General features: G+C 46.7%; 1 protein-coding gene across 2 annotated transcripts; it reads right to left on the reverse strand.

The window, feature by feature from the left end:
• On the reverse strand, nucleotides 1–15,172 carry NT5C1A (5'-nucleotidase, cytosolic IA). 2 transcript variants are annotated; one of them, XM_028739063.2, is made up of 6 exons: nucleotides 14,791–15,172; nucleotides 6,140–6,307; nucleotides 5,214–5,343; nucleotides 4,589–4,711; nucleotides 3,589–3,773; nucleotides 1–2,230 (listed from the first exon to the last, which is right to left on the reverse strand). In XM_028739063.2, the coding sequence occupies exons 1-6, from the start codon at nucleotides 14,944–14,946 to the stop codon at nucleotides 1,865–1,867; spliced, it is 1,128 nt and encodes a 375-aa protein (XP_028594896.1). In that variant the 5' UTR covers nucleotides 14,947–15,172; the 3' UTR covers nucleotides 1–1,864. The 2 variants fall into 2 exon arrangements, with proteins under 2 accessions (XP_028594896.1, XP_028594897.1); XM_028739064.2 differs by lacking the exon at nucleotides 14,791–15,172 and adding an exon at nucleotides 8,878–8,919.
• Between the last annotated feature and the right edge of the window lie 6,245 nt (nucleotides 15,173–21,417).

The following is a 21,417-nucleotide window of genomic DNA, read 5'->3' on the forward strand; positions in this document are numbered from 1 at the left end:
TAACATAGACAGAATTTATTACAGATAACACACCCAGAAGGACAGACAGTCATTGATTGCATTGTTTCATTCCTAAGCAAAGCCGCCAGCAGACACAGAAGCACGACCTTTCGCAGCCTCCGCCTGCTTCCACTGTGGCAAATGGGCAGTCAAGCAGGGAACGGCTCCCCAGATATTGCCCCGTGTTAACAGTACAGCCCATGAACACAGCAGGGAAAATGCAACACTGGTTAAAAACGGAAGATGCCACATTATTCAACAGACCTCTGGAGCCCTGCTGAAAAAAACAGGGGGTAAGTGGTGGAAAGCTCCCAGACACACTTGGAATGGGAAGGTTCCAGATTGTGTATTTATCACATTTATAGCCTGCTTTTCCTCTAAGGGTGGTGTATGGGCATAGGGGTGTTAGGTTAGGCTGATTGAGACTGATTTTTCAGTCTCTAACAGTGACCAGCAAGGCTCAGTGGGGATTTGGACCTGCGTTGTCATAGTCCATGTTCCAGCACCATCCACTGCAGCACACTGACTCAGGAACACAGCTTTCATTTACTGTCTTTTCTCAAAGCACGGAGAAATAAAAAGAAAACACAGATCATCCTGTGCTTGCTCTCTCTCCTTTTTGCTTGGGGTGGGGGTGGGGAATGCTCAGACATGGAGCATTAAAGCACAGGCCTCTGTCTGGAAAGAGCGAGGCAAAATGTAAGTGAGCATAAGCTGGCTAGAGGTGAAGCAGATGCAGATTTTAGGTTGGGGCAGGCATGGGGCATTCACAAAAGCCACATTTGATGAGCAAATTGGAAGAATGAAGCAAACTTGCATTCATATGTGTGTTTTGCATAATTATTTAGCTTCTGTTGGCCATGAGAGATCGGGGAAACATAGGAAGCTGCCTGATACTGAGTCAGACCATTGGACCATCTAGTCCAGTACTGTCTACTCTGACTGGCAGAAGCTCTCCAGGATTTCAGGCAGAGGTCTCTCAGATGCCAGAGATTGAACCTGCGACCCTCCACGTGTAAGGTGGATGCTCTAAACACTGAGCTGTGGCCCTTCCTGATAAGAGTTCTTCCTGGAAAGAGTTTTATGGAGCATTTTTTTCTGTTGGCAGGCCTCCTTCTCAGTCAATCTCTTTGAGGCGCCCTTGGACAATCCATTTGTGATGGGCCCCATTGGTCATCACTGCCTTTGACCGTTTTTGGGGTGCTCAATGTGGGTTGGGCACATTGTTGGGGGTAGTCTCAGGAGGTCACCCCATGGTCAGTCTCACCACCCAACCAATGCTGGCTCTCTGAGGCTTCTGATTCCAGATAAATTCCATCAAGGAATTGCACACATGCTTTTGTGCTCATCCTTGCAAACATAAGAGCTAGAAATTGCTGTTTTTCTTTCAAAACTAGTGTTGAAAGCTGGGAATTTCACAACGCTTAAAATGGCACCATTAGCAAATTCTGCACAATGCAACTGTTGAAGCGTGTAATAAAACACAGCCCCCTTGCGGCAGCCCGCAAGAAAAAACAGTACATATCATGAAATTCAAGAGCAAAAGGTGACAATCAACCTTGAAGCATTGTGAGTGGATGGTAGGGCAGAAGCAAAAGTCTACCAGCAGACACTGACAGCAATGGTGTGATGGGCACGCAAGGTTATGGTGAGGCAGAGGGAAGAGCATTTCTGTAAAGTGCAATGTGTACAGGTAAGTGTAAGGAAGCCTTCTCCCAAACAACCTACCCCAAACAAGACACCTGCCATCCCAACCCTTTTGGTTCTAGTCCTCATGGAAGGTGTTCTAAACTTTTCATCTCTCCATAGAGATGTTGCTCTCAGTGTATCAAAGGCTGGCCTAGCCCAGTCCCACTCTTTTCTGCTACTTGCTATTCTCATTTTGTTTCGCCTGTGCCAAGCGCCTGGATTTCTGAGCCACCCCGTAAGGGACGTGGGCTGCGATGGTACCCATCTCCTTTGCCCCTTCCACATGGAACATTTGGTCATCAAAGAAGATGTGTGGGCGAATCTTCTCCAGCAAGGGTCCCTTGGGGGCGCCGGCTAGGAAGAGGGCTTCGTCTGTTTCCAGCCCCCAGCTCCGGAGAGTCTTTAGGGCACGGGCTCCAGAACTGGCCGCGCTGCGTGCCGTGACGAGGTACGTGCGGATGGGGCACTCCAGGCGCAGCCCCTTGGAGTAGAACTTCTTCTGGAGCTTCCCAAGAGCTTCCAAGAAACCTTTCAGTGGCCCCTGGAGAGGTGAACAGACAAGGTCAACCAGAACTTCCTTCCTCACTCTCCATACAGTTGGAAAATAAACCTCTCTGGCTACCCACACAGAGTCTGCAATTGTTGCAAGGGTTCTGTTGCCATACTACTTCTGTGAAAGAATAATGATGAGTCCCCATTTTGTATTTGTTCTTTTTTTGTATAGAATGGCTGCTTTCTGTAAGACCAGAGGCTGGTGAACATGTTGTCCTCCAGATATTGTGGGGCTCCCAACCCCGCAAGAAGCAGAGCCAATGGCCAGGTATGATGGGAGTCTGAGTACAGCTCCATCTGAAGGGCCAATGGCTAATTTAAAGATTAGACACTGGGTTATTTGGAGGATGTTCCTTCACAGGAAAAACTAAAATACAGTGGTACCTCGGGTTAAGAACTTAATTCGTTCTTCTCCTGAAACTGTTCTTAACCTGAAGTACCACTTTAGCTAACGGGGCCGCCCGCTGCCGCTGCGCCACTGCCACACGATTTCTGTTCTCATCCTAAAGCAAAGTTCTTAACCCGAGGTACTATTTCTGGGTTAGCGGAGTCGGTAACCTGAAGTGTCTGTAACCAGAGGTACCACTGTACAAGCACAAGGAGAGTGGCAAAGGAATCCTAATGACTCTGGGAACCTGGAACTACTTAGTAAAACAACTCTCCTGCCCTTCTCATTGGTGAAGAGGTTGGGATGGGGAGCTGGAATGGTATATGTAATAAGTAAAGCAAACAGAGGGAGAGTTGAGAGGTAGAAACCAGAAAAAGTCAGGATGAAGAGTGCTGCAGAGAGCCTGGGCTCCATGGAGAGAAGAAACAAGAAGATGCACAGCCTGTGAAGAAGGATGAGCTGAAAGAAGCTGCTCTATGGCAGGAATGGGAAAACCTTGGCCCTCTGGATGTTGCTGAGCTACAACTCCCATCAGCAAGTGTGACCTTTGGCCAAGGATGATGGGAGTTGTAGTTCAGCAACATCTGTAGGGCCAAAGGTTGCCCACACTGGCTCTATTGCTAAGTACTGGCTAAAGTAGGGAGACAGTCTAAGCAAGGTTTGAATGATGCAGTTTCCCCCCATATAATTTTCATAGCCTAATTGCTCTTATGGTTGAAAGATTAAACTGTTTTAAGAACAGTTACAAATCAACTAAAAATAAATTTCAGAAATAGATTCACCTCCTCTTCCTCCTCATTGTGGTTTGCAAAAAAAAACCCAACCCCCCCAAAAAAAAAACTCTGCCAAAGAAGCAAGCAAACAGGGAATCAAACAACCTGCCTGGCTCCTGAGCTCAGCCAGCTTGTGGCCATCCCAACATTTCCTGATAATGCATTTCTGGGTATTCTCAGTCATACCTGAGCCAGAGGCTTGTTCTCATAAGTCTTCTCATGCTCAAAGAACTTGTCAAGGCCATGAGCCTTCACAATCTGCTCAGACTCGTCTGAAAACAGCACAGCGTCTCCATCGAAGGCTACACGCAGCTGGTTCTCTGAAACCTGCACGTCCCTGTTGGAGCTGAAGATGGTGGCTGCAGCAATTCCTTGGGGAAAGAAGAAGAAAAGGATCTAGCGGCACTTTCTAGAAGCTCAGCCTCCTGGTGGCTCACACTTCAATTTCTGCTTTTAAAAAAAATATGTAAAGGTCTGTAAAACCCAAAATGCTATATGAGTTATATTGGAGCAAACTAAACAATATCCTCAATGTGGTGTGATGAATGTTAGGCGTGGGGACCTGTCAAACGGACTGTGGTCAGGCAGAGTTCTCTCCAGTCTTATCTGAAGAGAATAGCTCAGTTGGTAATCTCAGGGTTGTGGGTTCGAGCCCCACTAGGGCAAAAGATTCCTGCATTGCAGGGGGTTGGATGAAATGACCCTTATGGTCCCTTCCATCTCTACAATTCTATGATTCTGTCAAGGAAGCAAAGCAACCCAGGACCATCCTCAAAAGGAAGTAGCCCTAACCTCAACCGTTTCTTCTAGGCAACTTGATTCTGCATGTAGTAAACAAGCTCTTGCTTCCCATCTCATACCACAGGCTACCTACTACCTACCTACCTACCTACCTACCTACCTACCTACCTACTACTATCATAATGAGGAAAGCCTCATAAACCTATTGTGAGCCCTCCCAGGATCATGCAGTCTGCTAGGGGAAACAGAGTTCAAAGAGCCCACAAGACTGCACGTGCAAAACTAGAGTACCTGGGGTTTCTGGGATGGAGGGAGGAGAGTCACAACAGAAAAAATAGTTTAGGTTTTAACCCACACGTGCCAACAGACCACACACTCGCACACACGGGTGACTTCCTACTCCCTTTCCAACAGCAGGCGAAGGACAACAAACACCTTCACTCACCCTCTTCTATGGCTTCACTCACTTTCTCACAGTCAGATGACAGGTACAGGTTGGTGTGGTAGGCCTTCAGGTAGCAAATGGGGCTGTTCCCACCTGTCATGCAAAACCTCTCGATGAACAGGTCTGGAAGAGAGAGCAAGAAGAAGAAAACATTGAGGGGAGGAAGAGAGAGGCCTTGGGAAGCGCAATCCACCAGCGGATGTAGCACCTGCACTGGTTCCTTGGTTGCCTTTTGACGCCAAAGTTTTGTTGAGCTGTTTGTCGGGAAATCCAGGTGGCATCTTTCAAAGGCAGCACTCTGATGTACTTATTTACCTAATTTACTTCCCAAAGCTTACCCAGCTTTGGGAAGGCAGTGTGAGGGCTGTGAGGGTGCATCAAATGTTGCTGAGGGCCACCAAAAAAGGCCTGAAGGGCTGCATGTGTCCCTTGGGCTGTGAATTGGACCACCCCATTCTAACACCATCACTGAGATACATTTACCAGGGTTCTTTATGGGATGGGGACTCAAGACAGTTAGACTGGTATAGAAGCAAGACAACTTGGTAGTTTGCAAATAGGTGACAAGTAACCCATCAATTGCTTGGGTGCTTCTGGTCAAGGGAGGTGGCTTCCGGTTACTCACTGTAATGGTTGATGCTGTTGATCAAGCGGACTCCCACCTGAGCGTGGTTGTTAGTCATGAGGACGATGTCGAAGAGCTCTTCGCTCTCTGGGTAGAGCACCCGCAGCTGCATGTTAACAGCTTCCAGTGCCTAGAAAGTCAAAGATGGCAGAGCAGTCTGGCCAAGAACACAACCGGACTTCCTTAAATAAAACAATAAACAGGTGGGGGAAGGAGGCCCCAAACCATCAGTACAGTACTTACTGTCAGGTGAACAGCTCATCTTTCAGATACTTTACATCCTTTTTTAATCAAAAGCATGCAAAAGAAAAGCAGGGGAAGCCCTGATTGTGCACCTGAAGCTGCCTTATATGGTTTGGTTCTTCTATCTACCTCAATATTGATTCTGACTGGCAGTGGTTCTCCAAAGGCAGAGAGAAAGTCCCTTTTCCTGCTCACCTGCCACCTGATCCTTTCAGGTCAATGCTGGGAACTGAACCTGGGACTTTCTGTAATGCAAACCATGGGCTCTCCGACTGAGGTCCCTCCCTAAAGCACTGTTAAGCAGATCCCATTTCTCAAAGCAAAGAGAAGTTTCAGGGGTTCCAGTGCTTGCTGGGTTTCAGTACCCTTTGGAATGGGGGGTCACAAGAAGGATATTGGTGTTTAGTAGTATTTGCACATAGATGGTAGTATGGCATTAAAAACCCCAACAGACTCTCCAGTGCCCAGAGTCTTACATTAGACCTTCAGGGAGACACCCAGCACAAGGATATTGTAGCATTGCAACAGACCACAACCCACATTTCATTGGATAATCATAAAACCTCCACCTGGGCTAATTTACTGATAAGTGACAGCCAGCACTTGCTTCATCCCCTTATCTTGAACCCAGATTCTGATGTTTCCATCTGGAGGTGAACAAAATCATCAGAAAAGGAAAAGACCTTGACGAAGGGGAAGGCTGCTCCAGGCAGAAAGGGCTCATTCTCGTGATCCAGCTGGAATTTCACGTAGGCCTCCACACCCTGCTCATTGTAAATCTTCTGCTCCTCTTCCATACGGAAGAGGGCTCGTGATGACACAGCAATCGTGATGGCATTTTGGGGCTTTGGCTGCATGAGAGAAAGAGAAAGAGATGGTAGTGCCCCATGAAAGACAACAGGCCTATCCACGGCCATATTGCCTATGGCACCCAAAGGGAGCTTCTAAACACCAGGTGCTCCTGTTGAGGACAAATATCAAGCGATGATGGCCATCAGCTTCATATTCAACTTGTCAACATCCCAGAGCATCTGACTGGCCACTGCTGGATGCAGAATGGACTTCAGTTCGATCCATTAAGGCCATTCTGATGGAATTTGATGTCATAAAATTGTACATACTTTATATTATTCTAATTCAGCTTTACCCAGCCTGGTAACTTCCAAATGTCTGTGACTATACTTCCCATGGTCCTACTGGTTGGGTCTGATGGGAGTTGCATCTGGAGGGCACCAGGTAGGGGAAGCCTGATTTAATTCAATAATATAGTATATTGATTGTCATAGAATCAAAGAGTTGGAAGGGACTATGAGGGTCATGTAGTCCAACCCCCTGCAATGTAGGAATCTTTTTGCCATGTAGAGGAAAGACACTGCCTGCATATTTTTCAGTAGCAATATAATCAAGAGCTTCAGGTCATACCCACACCTTCTACTTAAAGCTAGGACCCACTCAGCTACAACTTTCAGAGATGACCTTGGCCAGTCACAGTCTCTCTGTCTAACCTACCTCACAGGGTTGTTGTAAGGGTCAAATGGGGAAGTGGAGAGCCATGTACACTACCTTGAGCACCTCGGAGGAAAGGTGAGATATAAATGTAATAATTGGTGATACCCCCACCACCCAACATCATAATTTCCCAGAGGCATCCACATATATAAATTAGCACATGCAAATTTTATGCAAATTTTGTGGTTGAAAGCCAACCACAAAAATGAGGGCAGCAGCCCTGACATGGAGAAAAAATGGGGGGCTTGAAATATAATTTATTTCAGGCCAAACTAAAATCCTTCCTGGGGGCATTATACAGTTATGAACAACATAAAAAGTAATGGAACAGTGTTTACAAAATATAATAATGTATAACACTTTATCATTATCTCGTGCTAAATGAATAAAAACATATCAAATTACTTTTGTAAAAACAATAGGGAAGATAACTTAAAATGCATTAATAAAAATAAAAAAAAAAGAAAACCAAATGAAATACAAGATTCCGGGGGGGGGGGGGGGAGCTGCCAAAAACCTCAATTAGCAAAATTTCAAGTGTAACCTATATCTGAAAACCATTATTATTATTACAATTTATTACCCTCCTTTCACCCCCAGGTCCCATTAAAACACAACATTACTATTAAAACACAATGATACACAATATTAAGAACAGTTTAAAACAACTTAAAATGTATACAGATATGTATAAATAACCAGCATACAAACAAGAAGAAAGCAAACTATATAACCAAGTACCTAACAATGGCCCTGCAGGCAGGAATTTTTCCCAGCCCCACCAACCCCATCTAACTCCCACTGACTGATAACTGGAGGAAGAGTCTGTACATCATACTAGAGATATGGCTTGTCTCCCATGGATGAGCAGAATTAACTCATCCCAGGAGTCACACTCTCTGTTCTGGGAAAGAGACCAAAGACAGCACAGGAAGTGGAAGTCAAGAGCTACAATCCCCCCCCCCCTTGAGAATAATTGACACTTTGGGTCAAAAAGTTTGAACTGGACACTCTGGGAGAGATAATATGTGCAACACTGCAAATTACTCCGCATTTTCTTTGGCAGGATCCTGCAATTTCATGAGGCTGGTCTCTGCCCTTTGAAATAGCAGCATGATGGCTTTATTTATTCACTGGATTCCACTTCCTATAAAACATCTCAAAGTGCTTTAATAATAAAAAGCATATATAAACAATGTCCTAGTTAAAACAGTTCTAAATGCAATATAGATGCAGACTGGGGTAAAAAAAAAAAAAAAAAATCCACCGCAATGACCTGCTGAAAAAGGAAAGCCTTAACTAGGCAACAAAATGACGACAGAGGTGAATGCTTCTGCTACTGAATGGCTGCTGACTGGGCAGCTCTTGAAGGCAGACTGACAGAGCAGCCCTTAAGTTGGCAGTCCTGTTGATGGGAGATCCTGTCTGGTGTGCAAGTGCTAATGTGGACAGGCAAGAAGGACTTTTAAACCAGCAATGGTTTTAAACCAGCCATTTCTTACCCCCACCTGCTCTTTTGCAAGCTTAATTCAGACCCCGCTCGGCACCTGAGCTGCAAGACCAAAACAGAGGTCAAAGACCTTGGGAAATCTGTGTAAAAGTAGAAACACCTTCCTAAGACCACCTCTCCACATTTCAAAAAGGCAAAATATGAGGCATTATTGGGCCATTAGTTGTTCAAGGTAGTCAGCTATTAACTAGTTATTAACATCCCTTCTAACAATAATTCTCAATAATGTGGGAGCCATGAGTTACTAATTAGCTAAAATATTATTTTAATAGCTCTTCAGGGGTTGCAGGGCGATTAAGTTTTATGATCCTCATATGAGACCTTCATCTTCCTGCTCAGCTCCTGTTTGCACTGACTCAGCTTCTCCAGCGCTGAACACCTTCTCGCCTGAAGCATGCTCACATTTTCTTGGATGCCAGGATTCAACATCCACCAGACGGACTACGCTGACACCGTTTCCCCCAGTCCCCTTCTCTGTTCTCTTGCATGTGGCAGCCATTTTGTGTTATGCTGCACCCCCACAGCAGCCATCTTGTTACTGACACCCATAGCAGTTTCTCAAAATCCCAGATTTTGCCCCCAAGTTGAGAATTTGTACCACAGAGTATTCCCAGTGCCAGGAAATAAATGTTTTTAGTTGTAATTGCTGTTGTTGTTTTTAATGCCTTAACTGTTTTAGGGGGGAGGGATTGCTTTGTTTTCAAACTGTGTATCAGCTTGCTGCCCCTAGCTCCTTGGAAAGGAAGGGTGGGATACAAATTCAAGGAATAAAATTAAATAATAAAAAATAATAATGGCTTCCTGCTGCAGTGCCCTTTTCTGGAGTGCCTCACAGCCTTGCCCACCTGTCAAAATGACCTTGGGTGCTGGGACAGGTTAGTATCCAGCCTACCCACCAAATCCTGTTTCTTATCCCTGCTGTAGGCATAACTCCCCTGAACTCTCCTTGCTACTACAGATGGTTTTAGCGTTGCTCTAGTTTTTAGCCCTCTGGGTTTTTTTTCCTTTTAATTATTTGATTTTCTTGTTTGTGTCTGTTTTATTTTTGTTTGAGGCTGCCCTGAGAGCTCTTTCAAAAAATAATTATAATTTGGTTTAGTTGTCTCTGGCTGGCAAATGAGCCTGTTAGTTGGCAGAGCTGAAAAATAACTGATCTTGCTTTGTCTGTGTTGCTGGGATGACCCCACCCCAGTGCACCAATTGCCTTTGAGGTCCTGAGCCTTGACCTTATAAAAGCGACACAACAGAAGTTTATAAAATTTGACATGGCATGGAAAAAGTGGATAGAAACAAAGTTTTTTCCCCCTCTCTCAAAACACTGGTTCTCGTGGAAATTACAATCAATGTAATTTCTGATTGTTTGTAGAAGGGATGTCCTCCTTCTCCATGCCAAAATGCAAACCCTTAAAAGAGATGTTTCTTTCTGATTCTGGGTCTCTCTTGCCTCCTTGCAAAGGAAGGGAACTCTGTTGCAACAGAAAGATAAAGATCTGCCTTGCTTTCACTGCATCCTGCCTCCATCCATTCATCTCTGACCAATCATAGAATTAAGGGCCTTGGTCCCTTGGGGAGTTAGGCAGCAAAAGCAAACCACCCCTATTTTTCTATATCAACAGTAACGTACAGGCTCTCCATCTACATACCCATTTTGCCTTTTGTAATAACAGGCATTTCACTAGTTAAGAAAACCATGCAAGTCTTATTCCTGCGTTAATCTCTCTTTGTCAGGCTCTCTCTTATTACGGCAGACAAACCTCAGGACCTGTGACCCAGTGCACGTGTGACCTTCAGCAACCTTCAGCTCTTGCAAGGATGCAGGAGATGGCAATACTTCCGAGCAAGCCCCATTTATCCTAGCAACAGCCAAGGTTGCACAAGGTCAGGGAAACGCCAATGAGATGTCTGGATCTAGAAAGCAGCCCCTGGCTGGCAGGGAGGAGAGGAAAGGGGCTGGCTGCATAAATGCAAACAGAACCTGGCAGATTGAAATTGGGGTGGAGAGAAAAATGAGGTCAGCTCTCTTCCAGACCATCCTCTTCCTCACTCTCTTGACTGGGGTGGAGGATTAAGTTTAGTAGAAAGATTAATGGAACAGAGAAGGGAGCAATTTGGTTACATTTGCTGGGTTTCTGATCCGAGCCTGGCGTCCCAAAAGAGATCAGAACACCATTGCATTGTACTAGGAGACAAGGAGGCAGAGTTACCATCAAGGAACGCAAGTCATTTCACAGCTGAAAGCTGCCAGGCAGCCAGAATGGAAGTGCTAGATCAGAGAAATGGTGCTCTATTAATCCTATTAACTCCAGGAGCCTCCAGGAATATAGAGTGCAGAGATAGTCAAGTGAGAAATTTGCCCCTGGGAGTAAAAAACAAAGGCATGGAAGGGGGGGGGGGGAGGCCTCCAGCCAGAAAACCTTGTGTCAGGTGCATAAGGATTGTGGAGGTCAAACCCAGACTGTATTTTGCAGGAGGGATGGAAGAACATACCAGAAATGTTTGGACAGCTGAAGTGCTCCATTGCCCTAGCGCAAGTGTGGCACTCTCCAGATGTTACTGAACTACAACTCCCATCACCCCTAGACACTGGCCACACTTGCTGGGGCTGATGGAATTGTAGTTGAGCAATAATTGGAGGGTCAGAGGTTGCCCACAGCTGCCCTTTTTTTCCATAAAAAGAGAAGACCTGGTATTTTTCAGCTGCTCCAGGTGGAATTTACAAGAGGATGTGATTTCAAGTTGTAAGAATTTCTTAAAAGACCGTTTAAAAAGAAAGTGAATTTTCGCAATTAAGAAAGGGACAGGGGAAATGCACTGGAAAGTATGAGGTGAAGCAATGGTTAACAGGAAGGAGTATAAATGCCCTGAAAGCAGTTCAATAAAGACTGGATAATAGTCTGACCTCCATGTAAGCTTACAGCTCATTTACACTTACCTTTTGAACCACAGGTTCGGTTAGTGCTTTCCCACTCTGTGTCCAAGCACTTTGTTTTGTTACTTTCCTCAGGAAAACCCACATTTTAACACTGAAATGGAACAAACAGCAATCCGGGTTTTCTGCAGATTGCCTTTTGTTCCAAGAGCAGGTGTTTATGGGGAAAGTGCTGGGTGTGGGGAGGGGGGAGCATACACTCCAAGATTTCTCCAGTGAAAATAGGGACATCTTATTCCATAATCATAATAATTTTATTATTTAGTCCCTGCCCATCTAACAGGGCTGCCCCAGCCACTCTGGGTGGCTTCCAACATATAAAAATAATAATTAAACATTAAACTTTTTTTTTATATAAAAAAAACTTCCCTATACAGGGCTGCCTTCAGATGTCTTCTAAAGGTTGTACAGTTACCACTTATCTCCTTGGCTGAGGGTCGCATAACTCCATACCCTCCCACATTTCTCCAATGAAAATAGGGATGTCCTAAGGAAACCGCAGTTTGATCTGCAGAAATCAACAGAAGAAGCTTTTTAATATAGGGTTGCCATATTTCAAAAAGTGAAAATCTGGACACAAAAGTTGTTGAGCTCTTTTTTGGGGGAGGCACTTCCATATGCCCTGGTTTTCCTGGACATTTTTGCCGATTTTCAGAAATTCAGCCCAGATACTATTTTCGACGGACAAATCCTGGATATGTCCGGAAATTCCAATTGTATGGCAGCCCTATTTAATACACAAAGACAAAATATTATTGCCCACTAATTAGTGTCACAAGTGATCATGGGAGAGCAATGAATTTGGGGCAAATCGAACTGGGGGTGATCAGGATAACTGGGTAGGATATTAATTTGGGGACCGAACTGAGTAAAAATGACTTCATCTCGAAATGATTTGGCAGCCGTGAATGGGGTGGTGGTGAATGAAATGATTCTGAATAGGATCTACGGGGAAATTAATGGGGGATAAATTAATTGAAGAGGAACTGACCTGGGGTGAGTTGGTCTGTGAAAATTAATTTAAGAATTTATCTGGGGTGAGTTGGATGAGAAATTAGCTGCCTGGCCTTCTATGGCATTTAAATTTGCATCAGTTAGATAAAGGCATCAGTTTGCATGAATTAGCATAAGCACATTTTATGCACATTTTTTCCAATGGCCCTACACTCCGTATATTTTACCTATCAAGAAAAGACCACACTTTGGACCTGAGCTGGATGGTGCTGGGACTTCCTTTCTCCCTCCCTCCCTGTGGCCAGCTTTCAGGCTAGCCTGGGGCCCTTGGGTGGGGGGCTGTTTTTCAGCAGTCCAATCTCAGCATTGCTGAAGTGGAGCCAGTCCGCGAGCCACAAGGGCCAGCCAGCTGGCAAAGGCCACCAGCATTTGGGCCGGGAACCGAGAGGGGGAAGGGAAGGAACCTGCCTCACCAGAAGCTTAAAAATCTGCAGAGATGTGGAATTAAAAAAAACTGCAAGGGAGTGCCCCAAACAAGTACCAGGTACAGGGCAAAACTAGATGTGAAAAACCCACAAACAACCCCCCACTTGAAAGGCCACCATAAAAGGTTGTGGAGGTGCAAATCTGGTCAGAGCAGTGCAGGAGGGGAAGCATTTCTCTTGCACGTGGGAGTTGACTGGAGCAGTGCCCCTACCTCCTTTTGATCGGAAAATAAGGCCCTACCCATTCACTGTTCTGGAAAGTAAAAGCAGTCACCAGAGCAGCTTCGTCACGCTGGCCACGTGACCCGGAAGTGTCTCCGGACAGCGCTGGCCCCCGGCCTCTTAAGTGAGATGGACGCACAACCCTAGAGTCGGACACGACTGGCCCGTACGGGCAGGGGTACCTTTACCTTTACCTTAATGATAGGGCCAGCCCGGAGCCAAACAGTCAGATGGCTGGAGTGGTGACATCGTGAACTTTGGAGATGGACAGGTGTGAGTGATGGCTCTGCCCATGGCTTGTGAAGCACTTCGGCACAATTCATATCCATTTCAGTAAGGTTTATATAGGTGGCCTTGGTAGGTCCTCACCCAGGTTAGTCTGTCAGGTGATGCCAGTTGGACTGGCTGTCTCCAGCAGTCATGCTAGAAAGAAACGCTGATACTCAGGCTACCCTGAGACATCTGGCACTCTCCTGCAGTAAACAGAAGGACCAGCCTCAGATGGTGATGATCCACCACATCATCCAGAAATAATACTTGGGAGTAGCAGTTTTTAAGCCTGGTGTGTGTGTGTGTGTGTGTGTGTGTGTGTGTGTGTGTGTGTGTGTACACACAGACACATCCACCTGCTGGGCATATGAACTGGCAAAGGGTTCTTAACGGATGGAATGTGTGTCTCAGCCCGCAAGGTTTTGACCTTGGTCCCCAAAAGGAAGAAGGCACACTCTGTTTTCATGGCTACATCTACTCCTTACTCCCTTCTCCTGCTTTATCTCTGCAGCTGTCATGGGCCTCTTCCATGCAAGCGAGAACAGCATCTTCCAGGAAAAATAACATTCTTTGCTGAATGCCCGTTATCTCGATGATGCTGTACAACATGTGCCTTTGATCCATATACTGAGTCGGATCACCAGTCCATTCCAGTTGGTATTGGATTGTGTTTAATTGTATTTATATGTTTTCTTCATATTGTGAACTCGCTTTGAGGTGCTTCATAGGAACCAATTCAAAACTGAAATGAATAACCATCATAGATCGAGTATAGACCTGTCTGCTCTGTCTAAGAGTAGACCCCTCGAGCCTAAGGCACCCTTCCCCAACCTGGTCCTCTCCAGATGCTTCCGATTACAACTCCCAGCTGCTGATCCAGGCCGGTGGGAGTTGAGCGAGGGCAACTTTCCCAGGCCTCTGCAATCCTTTAACTGGACATGCTGCAGGCTGGGCCTGCAAAATCTGTGTTCCACCTTTGAGCTGAGGGCTCTCCCTTCCCTGTGGCCACAGCAGGTGGGCCTCCCTCCACCATACATCGCCTATTTTTATTTTATTTATCACATCCCACCTCTTTCTCCAAGAAACTCAAGGTGGCATACATGGTTTCCCCTTCTCCATTTTTATTCTTACAACAACCCTGTGAGGTTGGTTAGGCCGAGAAACAGTGACTGGCCAAAAAGGTCACCCAGTGAGCTTCATGACTGTGTGGGATTTGAACCCTGGTCTCCCAGCCCTCCAACACTCTACAGTTGGAGGTAGCCAAGCAGGGAGATTCAACAGGTTCCCTCAGCTGACATTTCCTGTTCCCGAGGATGGGTTTTCTCTCTTTCTCCTTGCACCCAGCCAGAGTGTCATATTCTTTATATGTACAAGCATGCAAGTAAACAAGCCACCCTGCCAGGCAGGCCACCTGCTGACCCTTCCTCCCACCCCAGTAAAAAAGAAATCTCTTACTGATTTGGGTTTCTTTTTGGGGGAAAGGTTTTCATAAAACGCCCGGGCATCTTCCCATCCCTCCTGCTTCGGCTGCCCTCCGCCGTTGGCTGCTTTGCTGCCGGAGTCTGGGGGGGCTCCTCTGCTCTCTGGGGGCCCAGCTCTTGCCGGGTCCATCTTCCCTCCTCTCTGCCCTTCCAGGGGAGAAGGGTGGCAATGGCAACGAGCAGCTTGTTTTCCTCTTGTCACAGGACTGCCTGCCCGCCCGCGATCAAGAGCCGGTAGCCCTTTGGATGCAGCTCAGCAAACGAGGATGAATCAGGCAGCAGCAAAGTCGCTGTGTCTGTGTGTGTGCGGCGGCGGCGGCGGCGGAGGGGGGGGGGGTGCAGGCACGTGTGCACAGATTGCCGTGTGTGTCCGTCCCTCAGAGAAAGCTCTTTATAAGGGATCCCATGAACCTCCTGGGCGTCCCTCGTTGCCAGATCAAGTGGCCGAGTCACTTAACCTCCTCAGGGCAGGAACTGCTGCAGCTACAGTACTGGCAAGCTGTTCCTGATCCCGTTGCAGGGAAGTGTCCGTCCCCGTCCCCCCCGGCAATCTGGAGTGTTTCATTGCAAATCAACATGCAATCGCAGTTAAAAGGAGCTTGGCACTGCAAATAGTATATTCCTGAAAGAGAGAGACTTCTCTAAAAGCTCCGTTCATGTTTTAAGCATGAGAGCAGGTGAATAGAAATAGTTAGCCTATATAGAACTAGGCTGGAGAAAGAGGGTTTCCTCCCTTTTATAATGCTAGAAAGCACCAGGATGATCCAGTGAAGGTTGAGGGAGTCAAGGCTGACCAGAAGCAGCTTTTCTTCACACATCAGCACACAGCTTGCACTGTGGAACTCCCTGCCACAAGGTGCAGTGATGGCCACCAACTCGAATGGCTTTGAAAAGGGGATTACGCAGCTGCATGGCTATTGGTGCCTCCCACTACCAATGGGAATGTGTGAGCTAGAAGGCTGATAGGAGTGTTCAGGCAAGTAAAATGAGAAGGGACTCTGAGGTATGGCTGTGACTTTGATCTTTCTGCACAACCTTCTAGGATTGACAGGATTCTCTCCCCCCACCATCAGATCTTCTTTCGGTGTCTGTGTGCTACGTGTGTCAGTGTCTCTGTGTGTACTGAAGGGTCTGTGTTTGTGTAAATGTCAGAGGCCACCCACTGACACAGGTTGCCAGGAGCAATGCTGTGCGCCTCAGCCCCCAAAAGGTTCCTCTACACCTGTGGGAAATATCAGTTGGGGGGGGTTGTCTGTGAGGTTCCCTTCGGGGCATCTGGTGGGCCACTGTGGAAGCAGACATGTCAGGCCAGATGGGCCTTTGGTCTGATCCAGTCGGACTCTGGCTGTGGGGGATAACCCATTGTTAAGAGAAAATACTCCGCACATGCTCAGGCACAACATAGCTGGAGGAGACCAAAGGTTCAACCAGTCCAGCAATCTGTTTCTTGTCAGTAGGCAGGCAGATGCTCCCAGGCAGCTCACAAGTGGGGCATAGAAGAAAGCACCCTACCCTCTTGTTTGTCGCACAGTATCTGGTAGACTGCCTCTGAATCAAGAGGCTCCACTTTCATTTCCTGGCCAGTTGCTGCTGATTAGACATCTTCTCTGTGAATTCACTTTTCCTCCCTCTTCTTTTCACTCTAGCCGGAATAAGCTCTCAGCACTAAAGAAAGGGTCTAATTTCTTTGCCAAAGATGGGACAACCACTTTCTGCCAGCTGGATGCTTTGTGCAAATGGAAATGTTCAAGATGCTGAATTTTGCATTATATACCAGACACAGCCTTCACAAGGATATGCCTGGGAGACACACCACAGTTTATTGATACAAAATTGTATACTTTTTAATTGTCAAAAGCTCTAAGGCAATTTAGCTGGTTTTAGCTACCTCGCTTTTCTGCCTCACACGGTGCTTTGCAGGCAGTTCAATGGACTCTGTAGCTCACACCATTCCCTTTACTGCCACCTGCCATCCACCTGGAGACCAGCATAGCCACAGGCACCCACAGGTGTGTACTGCACAGATGCAAAATGAAGCAGACACTGTACAGCTGGTGCAGCTGATGAGGACTGAGCCCTGCTGTATCTTGAAGAGGTGCTGCCCAGAAGAAGATGCCAAGGATGGCTATGTTTGCCAAGATCCTTCCCTCTGCTGCATAACAATCCAACCCAGCCAGACCTGCCTGGCTTTTCCCCAGAGAGGCACCCCAGCAGGATCCCTTCACCCACAGTGCTGTCAGACTGGCCCTGGGGACCCCACAGCCCTTTCCTCTGCTGCATCCAATTTCAACATCTAGACACCTTCTGGGTGAGTCCCCTGAGAGCCTGTCCCATAACCTCTAGATAGTTTTCACGCTCCACAAAAGATGTGTGCAACATACATTTCTTCTACTGGAGGAGTCTATTTGGAACTTTGCATAGCATCATTTGGCAGGTGTGGGGGTGCAGTCCCCCTCCTCCCCTCAAAAATCCCTGCTTTCTCTTTTTCTCTCTCTCTCTCCCTTTGCACAAGGCTGGTGTCTGCTCTACCCAGGAGAATGACTAGCAGATGCTTTGATGCAAGTGCCCAATGATAATCCCTGCAGGGTATGTGGTTATGTAATGCAGTCCAGTTTATGATATAAAAAGGAGCTTAATTTTCCACGGCTAAAACACTCTCATTAGGATAAAACCACAGTAAAGAAGTTTTCGCCACAGTCACTCTCTCTTTGTCCCCTCCACACACACAGACCCACCCAGCAGAATATATTTTTCACCAATACAAGCTCTGGGTGTTGAACACCTGGTTGGCACAAGGAGCGTGAGGGGGGTGGCTTCACATTTAGTGGTGCAGTGATTGCCAGGGAGAGGGAAAGAAAGAAAGAAAGAAAGAAAGAAAGAAAGAAAGAAAGAAAGAGACAACACCTCTTGCATTTCTGCCTGGCTATGCCACTGTTGAAAGCATGGCGCTTCTACCAAGAAGTGAAGGGGGCAAGGAATGAAAGCAGGGGTTCCCAAATCTTTTCCAGCCTTAAACTCATCTCCAACAACCCCTACGCTACCTTATAAAAAGCACTATTCAGAACAGAGGTTTGCCCAACTCCCTGAGGAAGACAATAATGACATAATAAATTTCAAAACAGGAACAATTCATTGCACATTTATTCAAAATCCAATTAAAACCGTTTAGTTTAATTAATTAAACAACACTGATGAACTTGATTAAGTGATACCAGTTTTTCAAAGTCTGACCATTATTTTCACCTCCAGCACTCCCCACTGCCCCCTTTGTGCTCATTCTGAGGTAAACTGCCCTCTTTGGGAACCACTGAATTAAAGGATCGGGATGGAAGCACTTGGCAGGACCCAGAACCAAGAAGTAGTTTTGGCCCCTAACAAAACTCAGGTGATAGTAAGAGGGGCCCCTCATGAATCAAGTTGGTGGCATCCCCCACCATCAAAGGGTGCCTGCGTTTATGGCTATCCAGAAAAGTGAACATAATAGGGGTGGGTGTTTAATGAATCCTATCTTGAAGCAAGATAGGGGGAGATGGATTTCCACTAGTGGACAAAAACTTAAATGCGACCAGCAGCCCTTGTGGGGCACATCCCTGCCTCCTACCCTGTATTTACTAAAGGCTCATCCATAGTGCTGTTTAACGTGGATAGTCAGAGCTTCCTGTTCCTCCTTTAATTCTCTATTGTCCATATTCTCCTCCAAAGTGCTGCCTTCCCACACATTCCACTCCTTCAGACCGGATTTTCTCATATCAGGGATACTCCAAAAAGGAAGGAGCATGAGACAATCTGGATTGAGGAAGGGGGAAGTGTGGGAAGCCCATGATTTGGAGGAGAACAAAATATGGATAGTGGATAATTAATAGAGGGACAAGAAGTGTTGAATATTGTCATTAAGCAACAGTAGAAATGGGTTCTCTGATATGTTTGTACTGTACACACATATATAAACACACACACATCTTTTCTCCTTCTGTGAATCTGACAGAGTCTCAGGCCATGCTGGCTGGGGCTGATGGGAGCTGGAGTCCAAAATATATGGAGGGCATCAGGTTGGGGAAGGCTGTACAGTTATCACTTTGACCAGAATGACTGGGGGAAGCAGAAGGAAATGTTGCTGCTCCACTCTGACCCCTGTGTTCAAGCCCCCAAACCATCCTTTTCTTCCAAGAGCCATCTCCCACTCTTGATGAGCTGCTCATCATTTCTTCCATGACCCAGCCTTAGGGCGATTCCAGACTGCCAGTCTTTTAGGGTGGGATTCAGTCACATACTGGCAAATTCAGGCACTCTTGTGCAACAGACGTGGCTGGCCCACCCATGAGGTTACTAGGTAAGGTGACTGCCTCAGGCAGCAGGATACACAGGGATTCTAATGTAAAGCATTACCACCACCACCCCTTGTTCCTGATGTAGATTTTCACTCAACCTTTCTTTTCTGGAAGTGAGGGGGATGTTTGTGCCATTTTGTGATTCGCCTCAGGTGCTAAAATGTATTGGGCCATCCACAGGAGCTAGTAGGATGTAATGGTTAGAGCACTGGACTAGGACCTGGGATATCAGGGTTCAAATCCTCACTCAACCATGAAGCACACTAGGTGACCTTGGGCCAGTCACTGTCTCTCAGCCTAACTTACATCACAGGGTTGTTGTGAGGATAAAATCAGGAGGGAAAGAACTGTGTGCACCACCTTGCGCTCTCTGGAGGAAAGGTGGGATATAAATGTAATAAATAAAATCAAATAAACCTATCCTCCCTGCCCCCAAGTCGGAATTTCTGGTCTTACTTGGTCAACTTCTGTTTGGGCTGTGCCAAGGTGTGGTAACTGAATATTTATCTGTACAATAACTACATAAATCTCACACACATAGAAATTGAGCATGCCAGGGAGAAAGCTACCCTCCACCTTTGTCCTTGACATGCTTGCTTTCTCTTTGCAGGGATTTACTTAATTTCTTAGTGGAGGAGCTTAATTAATGTGTTGTTAAGCGACCTTCCCTACTCCTGCAGTCTGCTGTGGGCCATTTTGGAAGTGGGCCAGTTTACCACTTTGGTGAGAAGGATGGGCCTAGAATTTGCCAGGGAGAGGAAGGAACTCAGAGCAAGCTCCCGATGCCTCTCCCTCTCGCAGATCCAGCTATCTGAGCCCACTGATTCAATTTCACTCCCTTTAAATATAGGTGCTCTGCTTCCAGCTGTGGCTTGCTTCTCAAAAGACGTGACAAGGCTTCAAGCTTGCTGACCCCCACCCACGGCACCTTTTTCTCAGAAGCAACGGGCTCAGTAGTGCCCCCCAAGCGATGCTGCAAATGTATTCTGCACCTTTTCTGTTTGCTGTTCCTTTGCACATTAGGAACATAGAAAACTGCCTTATATGTGGAGAACTGAATCTGGGAATGGAAAACTGAGAGAACCAAAATGGGTGGTTCCTTCCATCCCTACCTGGGACCTTTTGCAGGCAAACCAGATCCTCTGTCACAAGCCACAAACTACAACCCTTTTTCACATTCCAGATCAAATTATCTCCTGCTGACCAGAACGATTGGACCATTTTGATGCAAACCTTCCCCTGTTCTCTCCCACCAAAGCAATGGGGAATACAATAGAGGGGAAGCGGAAGGGAGAAGGGCAGAGGTGTTTAACAAGGTGTGTCAAATAATTTGTAGTGTATTCAGAGCTATAAGCAAACTGTTTTGACAGCACCAGCTCACTGTCAAATGGGGAAACAGTTAGGCTGTCTTGCTCTGTGCTGGACCCAGAACTGTGAGTAGGGGCTTCCCTGAAACCCTAATGGGAAGATAAAAGCTGTTGGTGTGCTAATGCTGGGAGCCCACCCATCTCATTCTCAGGTTGTACATATGTGTCAATAAAACCAGACAACCTAAGAACACCACAGTCTCCATTCACCTCCTTTCCAAGGAAATAGAAAATCCCAGGTAAGTGCAGGCGTCCCTGTAGTCTCTCGCTGCTTGGAGATTGGGGTGTCCGCAAACATGACACATTAAGCGCATACACACACACACATCTTTGCTGGCAGGGATGTTGGCTGAACGAAAGAACAATTGACACAGCTGTCTGGAGGGTTTGTTGCTCAAATCCAGATCCCACGGTGTGTGTGTGTGTGTGTGTGTGTGTGTGTGTGTGTGCAGGGTGGGAGAGAGTCCTGGGAATCCTTCAACATTGCCACAAATGTTCTCGCAGGAGGGGGAGGCAGAACGTGGGATGGAAAGTGTGATTTGTGCTTCTGGTGAGTCACCCTGAGCAGGTAGGCAGGCAGGCACGACGAAAGACATTGATTCTCAAGGCTGGCTCATCCCTGCGCTAAATGGTGACACGCAGCACCACAGACACGCTTGCAAAGCAGACAGCTCTTTGAGTTCCAGCCGCCCAAACGCACGTTGGAAGATCAGTTCTGCCTCCGGGCCAGAAAAGGATCCCACGTGGGACAGCATCAGATCTGAAGAGCCCTGCCAAAAGGCCCATCTTGTCTAGCATCCTGTGCTCACACAGTGGCCAGCCAGATGCCTCTCTGTACAAAGCCTGCAAGCAGGACCTGAGTGTAACAGCTTTCTCCCCGCTTGCAATTCCTTGGCTCCCTGCCCT

Source organism: Podarcis muralis, chromosome 7 (assembly GCF_964188315.1).
Source record: "Podarcis muralis chromosome 7, rPodMur119.hap1.1, whole genome shotgun sequence".
Taxonomy (NCBI): Eukaryota; Metazoa; Chordata; class Lepidosauria; order Squamata; family Lacertidae; genus Podarcis; species Podarcis muralis.